The sequence below is a fragment of the Tasmannia lanceolata genome, unplaced genomic scaffold, assembly GCF_043159265.1.
Source record: "Tasmannia lanceolata isolate RefF3 unplaced genomic scaffold, GAP_Taslan_0.1 ptg000037l, whole genome shotgun sequence".
In the NCBI taxonomy this organism is placed as follows: domain Eukaryota; kingdom Viridiplantae; phylum Streptophyta; class Magnoliopsida; order Canellales; family Winteraceae; genus Tasmannia; species Tasmannia lanceolata.
Genome location: NW_027518714.1, coordinates 11,261,953 through 11,270,012, shown reverse-complemented (window position 1 = coordinate 11,270,012; position 8,060 = coordinate 11,261,953). Strand labels below are relative to the sequence as shown.

The window sequence follows — 8,060 nt, the reverse complement described above, 5'->3', positions numbered from 1 at the left end:
CAACTTCTAACCTACAATTTAAGTAATACATGTTGTATAAATTAATTCTTCATTTTCTAGTTTTGCTTAATCCGTTGGTTGCGCTAAGTTTCTTGTGTATGGTGATGATCTATTAATCAAAGGATTATGATAACTAAGCAAAACAGGTCAAACAGGAATCAAACCATGAAGGTTATTTTATTATGCTTCTCATTGATTATTTATCTTAACAAGCAGGTCTCATATTTGACTCTACCCAACACACTGTTTTTTTGGTTCATCAGAGCAATCATTTTCTCCTTGATGAATATACAATATTGAAATCCAAATCACACCAATGACAAAAAAAATTGAAAAAAAAAAAATACAAGATTAAATTTTATATTGGATTTTCTGTGTGGACGGATGACGATAATCGAATCACAATCTGGGGGAGATCTCAAGCCGTTGATCGGCACTCCGGGCCCGGAGATGCCTCCTAAGAATCTTTCCAGAAGGTGATCTTGGGATGGAATTTATAAACACCACCTTCCTGATCTTCTTATAAGGTGCTACCTGTAAAATTAAATGCCGGTAATAAATCTAACCTGTTAGTGCAAATTTATAATTTTCCAGCTAAACATACGAATAGGGGAGCTGATATTAATGTTCCACACTTATTTTGATATTGCCACCTACCTTATTTAAATCTTATTCTATTGCCTGCTGACAGCTTGCTGTGAAATGTAACTATTAAAGAGGGAAACTTGAAATAAAGAGGGGTGGCAATATCAAAACATGAATTTGGATATCAACTTCCAAAGATTTGGAATGCCTAATCACAAAGAAATTATGGATAATATACATGTGACACAGAAAGCTTTTCTACCTTTGCTGCTGTGAAATTTATGATGTCTTCCTCTGTGATATTGCTTTCTGAAGTTCTCACCACACAAGCCATAGGGATCTCTCCTGCCTCCTCATGTGGGTAGCTGAAAAAAGTAAAAGGAAATAAAAGAAAAGTGCTTAATCCATAGGAATTTGTGCTGGAGGGATTTGCTAAGCTCCGGTGCAAAAGGCTTTTCGAGGCTGGTCCGTCGCAATTCAGACCAGCCACCTCGTGAATGGAGACAGTTAAGACCACCCACCTCGTGAATGGAGACAGTTAGGCTTTTCACGGCTGGTCACTGTCTCTATTCACGAGGTGGCTGGTCTGAATTGCGACAGACCAGCCGCGAAAAGCCTTTTTTGCAATGGACGCTGGCAATTCCCATTCTCTTAAAAGTCCCAATAAAATATATGAAGAAACCCAAATAGAATTTTATCAAATTTTAAAATGACTAAATCAAGGAGGTGATTTCAACTGGCTTAAACAAATTAGCAGTTAAAATGTAATTGAAGTGTATGAAAAGCCATGTGATAAGCAACTTGGAGCTTCAATGCTTTGGGACCCACTTACGGTATTACGGCAGCGTCACTGATCTCTGGGTGTGTGGACAGGATCTCCTCAAGCTCGGCCGGAGCAACCTATGAATCCAAGTGCATTCATCTCATAGTTAGAAAATTCTTCGAATAATCGAAAAATTCTTGAAAAAATCATAATTTTTAAAATAGTGAATAATTAAAAATTCTCACATTTTCAAATTAAATGCGAATTTTCTGAATTAACCTAAGTTTTTTTAACAAAAACTGAACACACATCCTAATCTAACAATAACTATCCTTCTCTGTTTCTTCTCGTGTCTTATTATTTTTAGAATATACATAGGCAAATGATACAGGCACAGCCATGTTTTGATAATAGGCATGAAATCAACTTGTCTATATCTGCTTTAACAAGCGGCTAAAGGCTGCAGCTTTTTGGGACTTGTAACATATGGTTAAAGCATATAGGACAGGGCGAGTTAGTGCACATAATTTCTGAATTTTATGAACATTTGCCTCGCTGAATTATTCCCCATGTTAACTTTGTAGCTAACATGGTTTTAAATTTGGACCGAAATCGATTTCGGTGGGGACCGAAACTGAAATTTTCCAAAATTCTGGATTTCGGTGGGGACCGAAACCGAAAATTTCCAAAATTCAATTTTTCGCCATTTACCAACATGACCGAAATTTCGATTTAATGACATTATTTAATAATTTTAATAATAAAAAAAAAAGTGTTACAAAATTTCGGCCAATCGGAATTTCTGTCCGGAATTTGGAACCAAATTACCAAATTTCGACCGGAAACCTCCGAAACTGGTACCGAAATCGAAATTTTAAACCTTGGTAGCTAAGATAGATAATACACATAAATATGTGTGTATGGTGTGGAAAAAAGAGGTGAGAGAAAACCTGGTAGGCTTTGTATTTGATAAGCTCCTTGATCCGATCTACCACATATACAAGTCCGCGGTTATCGATGAAGCATAGATCACCCGTGTGCAGCCACCCTTCCTTGTCAATGGCCAGGGATGTAGCTTCTTGGTTCTTGAAGTAGCCTAGAATGAGGATGAAGATTTTAGATCACCAAATTCATATGTGAATAGCCAAAGATTATATACCAAATTATTTGTGTATGTATGATAATTGGGAGGAGGATAGGTACCTTGCATAACAGGAGGCCCCCGAATGTAGAGTTCTCCATATTTGCCAGGAGGGAGTGGTTTTTCTGTGTGTATGTCAATGATCTTTGCTTCTATGGATGGGATTAATCTCCCAATTGAAACATGGAACCTTCTTTTAACCCCATCGCAGAGTGTTATTGGCCCATTTGATTCTGTTAATCCATAGCACTACATCATAAAGTAAAGCATATGTGTTTAGATTAAGAGTAATAAAAACTATAGACCGAGACTCGGTGTATAAACCACCCCCACATTAAATTCATTGAACATGGAAATTTATGCAGAGAGTTTAATTGACATGCAACCATTTGGATGGGGGTAGAAGGCTGAAAATAGTAGCCACCGAATAATCCTAACCGTCCAATACGGTCAAGTGAAGGTGGCCACAAAAAGCCCATCAAAAGAAGGTTAGTGTGAAAATTTGTGTGCTGTGGCTAATCCAATTGGACGGTTGGATGAAAACAGCGTGACCCACGTGATCCTAGTTGTGTGAACCCATGCTTCTTTACTGAGGTTTGCTCGAAAACTAATAAGATTCGTACAATTGGAGCAAACCTCAAAAGGGAGGAGGCTCCACAGAAAGATATTTTCAGTATCGGACTGTAATAAAGGGTGTGAAAGGTATCGGTGGGGGACAACCGATTTAATGATCACGACCATTCATTTGCCTGATAAGCCATCCTCACCCTTGGGCTATTTGTGCCATGTTAAAATGAAAAACATGAAAATACCTTCAGAGGAAGTTGGAGTTGGAGATTTTCATTATGCAGCCCGTTCAGTGTCAGGTGTAGTAGATGAATGAATTTAGGGTGGTAATAAATGCCCCCAAAATGGGTTGCAGAGAGGCCTTAATGTCCCATCTGCAAATGGTGTTTTTCTCCATGGGAACAGTAATCCGAGGTTAATTTATTTGTTATTCTCTGTTCCACTGGGTAGGGTATTCAAGATAAAGCCATCCAAGCAGGATAGCCAATCCCTAAGAGAGAATAATATAATTTACAAATAATATTTACTCACCTGAGAGAGAATCACTTGAGGATAACACATGGTAAAACGCTCCAATTCCTTCCTCCCAATCGGAGCCCCTGAACATATCACCTCCTTTAGACTACTCAATTCATACCCCTTTGCCACGTCGGCCGATCTCGCCAATTGTATCACCATAGGTGGCACAGCTGGCAGCCTCGTCACCCTGTACTCCTCTACGGCTAGTAACATATTCTCCATCGAGTACTTACGAGCAATCACGACCGTCGATCCGACCGCCAATGTCCCACACACGAACATCGAGAGCCCAAACATGTGGAATAAGGGTATCACACACATGTATACCTCGTCACGTGCCGTCCCCTCTGCATTCCACACGTGCCTCAACAGGCAACTCATTTTTATTAGATTCCGGTGCGAGCACACGACGGCCTTGCTCTTTCCGGTGGTTCCCGACGAGTACATGAGCGCCGCCGTGTCGCCTTGGGTGACCTGTGGGAGGTCACACGTGTGTGGTTGTGGGGCACCCTTTAGTAAGTTGTCTAGGAAGTGTTCCACTAAAATTGGAGGCCTAGGTAGTAGCCCGTCTAACTTTGGTTGGAGGTCTTTAGTGGTGAGGATTAAGACAGGATTAGAGTCTTGGATTTGTGTTTGTAGCTCTAACCTAGTGTTTAGTGGGTTGGCTGTGCTAAAAATGGCACCAATGGACATAATCCCTAGGACAATTAGAGGGAAGTATAGGGAATTTGGGGAGATTAAGAGGACCACATCCCCTTTGTTAACCCCTAATGTGTGTAGGGCACTCGCTACGCCCGTGATGAGCGTGCGAAGCTCGCCGTAGGTGAGGGTTTCGCCGGAGTTGGCGTCCACATAGGCGGGTTTGGGGAGAATTTGAGGTGTGATTGTGAGGAGGAAAGAAGGGAGGGAGAGAGAAAGGATTTGAGGGAATGAAGGGGAATCCCATTTGCTATAGTAGATAGATGTGGAAGGACAAAAACCACTCTCCTCTAAAAACTCCATATTACTTGATCTCTTCTCCTCCACCTTTTTTTTCTTGGGTTGCGTTGCACTGCAGTTTGCAAGTGATTTAATTAGAAGTCCTTGGCAATAAATAAGATAGGTAGGAGTTCAGCCTCTTTGCAAAGTTTCATTGAACAGTTGGGGATGCGCTGCTACTATTAAAACAAATGGAGTGCCCGTATCAATTCCAGAATAACAATAGCAATTATTATTATTGTTAATATGTTGAGTTGATACTTGATACACAGAACGTCAGAAGGGATAATCCAACTCCTAACACCATATTATGATACGAAGGAAATGGTATTCCCACCAACTTTTGCACCATTTCCTTCTTTTTTGTTTCTTTTTCTAAGAAATGGATGTATTTCTACTCCTTTTCTTGGTCATTTCTTGGAAATAACATTATTTTCAGGAAAAGACAAAACAAAAGGGGATGGAAATACTGGGAAAGGGAGTGGAAATATCATTTCTCTTTCCCTGTAATGTCCACCATCCAATCAAAGTGGCTTGAAAAGTTGAAACCAACCCACGTTAATCCCATGGGAATGTTATCCCAATTGAATAGAGAGTCCAAAAGGTGGTTGGAAAAGAGGATAACGAGTCTTTATAATTTTGTGGGCTGTTAATATATCTATTATATAACTTCTCCGTACCTGATTAGCCTTGTTTAAAATGCAAGAGAGAAGGGTCAGATGGCTGCCAAAACGCCATCTCTTGAGATGACTAATGACACGCTCTGTAGCATGTCTTTTACCATGCATGTAGAGTAAAGAGGAAAAACATATTAAGGGATCCATAGGCATATAGGATGTACCATATATATGTGTGGACATATGTGTGTTTTACTAGGAACTATGTTTTACTAGGAACTATGTTTTATTACGAACTCTTCGGACAAGTACTCTGTTAGCGCATTCATAACTTGAGACAGTCAGAAGAGCTTGTTCGACTTTGTATATTAAAAGCATGGACTCGGCAAAAACGCGGCCGTGGTAAAAGAGAGTCGATTTGAACGAGTCAACAATTAATGAATCCATGAGTTTTGAAACTATTGGTTGAACTTTTATGAAGGGGTGGAGAAGTAACCGTTAACTCCAAAAGCATAGAAGTTAACTCCAGAAGATGTGGGTTCCACTCTCACCATTCACTCATGTACTCATGGTAAAGTGATGCAACATGATAAATGCTTGGATAGTGATATAATACGATAATGTAGTAAATCTAGGCAGTTTGCGCTCAGTAAGTTTGTCATTTAATACTATTAAATCATTGCACAGTAGCACTTTATCTCTTTACTTTGTCTGTGTGCATGTGGTTTTTAGCTTTCCGTGTGCTTGTAATTGTTTTATTTGTTTTTGTTTTCTAAGTTGGATTCAACGAGGGCAAAAGTTTTGAAAACCCAATTCACCCTCCTCTTGGGTTGCCATCTAGGGCTCATAGAATTTCATTTGATATCAAAGCTTTGGTTCTTCAATCAAGAGATTTTTAAAAACTTAATTGGGTTTTTAAAATCTAACAAGGGAAAGATCTTTTGGTAACACATATATTTGTAAAATGACCAGCATTGGAATTCCTTGATGGCCATTTTACAAATAGATGGGTTACTACCTTTGGGAACATGATTTTTACACATGTTTTGATAATAAATTCTCCAAAGACGTGTAAAACTCTCAAAAAATGTGTAAAATCAAGATTCCAAGGGCAATTAAATGCCCCTTAAGAACACTCGTTAGCAGATCCAATTCGAGGACGCAAAAGTTCAAAAATTTTGGGAAATGTTTGTGAAGAGTTCGGAAAAAACTAGAGAATAGGGAGATGTGTTTTTATAATAGTTTTAATAGGAATTCTAGAATGAAGGGAGCATGATGTGCAGCCAATAGGAGAGCCCTTTCACCTCTATTTTGCAAGGGCTCCCTTCAGTCTAGAATTCCTCTCTCTAGTTTTAAATTTCTTGCAAAAAAATATTATATATATATATATATATATATATATATATATATATATGAGAATAGAGTTCCTAAGGTGTCACCTCATATAGCTTATATGAGGTGGCGCTTAAAAACAAAAGGGGCCTACTTTGTTTGGATGATCCAAAGCATTCATTTGATAGGCCCTCACATAGATAGGGTGTGCCCAAAAAATGAACTTCATAGGATCATCCTAACCCTTCCATTTGTGGAGGTTGAAATTGATGGGTATAAACCTCCATAAATTTGCCTATTTTTAACCTCCATAAATGGAAGGGTTACAATGATCCTATAGACTTGATTTTTTGTAGGCACCATATCCATCTAAGGGCCTTTCAAATGAGTGGTTTGGATCACCCAAAAAATGTGGGCCCCTTATGTTTTGTGAGCGCCACCTCATATAAGCTATATGAGGTGACACCTTAGGAACTCTATTCTCTCTCTCTCTCTCTATATATATATATATATATATATATATATATATATATATATATATATAATAATTTTATGAATTATTTGGAAAAATATTGTTTCATTTGGAAAAAAAATCGGGTTTAATTCAAAAAATCACATTTATTATAAAAGTTGAAAGATTTTTTTTTGTTGAAAAATTTGGAAACTACTTACATTTTGATATAAAAAATTAGAGTTAATTTTCAATTATATATTAAAAGAATTTTGTAACTTTTTTTTGATGGGTAAGCTGGGGTTAGGAGGACCCTTACCAGTGTATTAAATAAAAGAGAATTTTTAACTATTCACAAAGGACCAGGATTTACCCAAAACGTTGGATATTTAAAAAAAAAAAAAAAAAAAAAAAACTCACAAGTTCATAAATGCTAAAGAAAAAACTCACTTCCATGCTCCTTCCTAAAAGATACTTATTAGGCCTCATTTATGTGATTGGATCAGCTGATCCATAATGCAATTAAGAATTCCTTGATATGGGTCCTTGATCGAAAGACCAAGGAAAGTTAAAGGGTTGATTTTTGTGCTCGTTTATCATGCATTGGATGTCCGTTCCTGAAGAGACCAAGAGTACATTGATCGTGTGCTCACCGACCGACGGTGTTGTACAATAATAATAGTCTAGATTTCACAAGACATGCTAATCCTAAGTTTTTTCGGCACGTTCTTTTGGTGATATTCTCGCCGTGTCCCGCCTGTTGATGGCTATTCTTTCGTAAATGTCCTTCGTTCCTATCGTTTTTTGGTCATTTCAATGCCCCCTCTTACCCCTACAAATACGACAAAAAAAACTCAACTGTCTCCTTTCCCTTACCGCCACGTGCCCCTGCAAAAATATCCAAAAAAACACTCTTTTTGGCAATGACTCAAGCCTATTGCGTGTCAAGAGAGAGATCCGATAAAGATGTGGGCCCACAATACCTAGATGTTTCTACGCCCACTCACATGTACTTTACGGCTTACCTCATAGGATGATCCAAACCGTCCATTTAATGGGCCACAATGTAAATAGGTTGTGTGCCAAACATCATTTCGACAAGATGAT

The 8,060-nt window shown here is 38.3% G+C and overlaps 1 protein-coding gene across 1 annotated transcript; it reads right to left on the bottom strand.

Annotated features, from left to right (window-relative positions):
* Positions 1 to 154: 154 nt before the first annotated feature.
* On the bottom strand, positions 155 to 4,702 carry LOC143862116 (peroxisomal OPC-8:0-CoA ligase 1-like). The gene is made up of 6 exons (XM_077373108.1): positions 3,588 to 4,702; positions 2,552 to 2,738; positions 2,299 to 2,444; positions 1,418 to 1,485; positions 848 to 950; positions 155 to 534 (listed from the first exon to the last, which is right to left on the bottom strand). The coding sequence occupies exons 1-6, from the start codon at positions 4,575 to 4,577 to the stop codon at positions 400 to 402; spliced, it is 1,629 nt and encodes a 542-aa protein (XP_077229223.1). The 5' UTR covers positions 4,578 to 4,702; the 3' UTR covers positions 155 to 399.
* Positions 4,703 to 8,060: the final 3,358 nt, after the last annotated feature.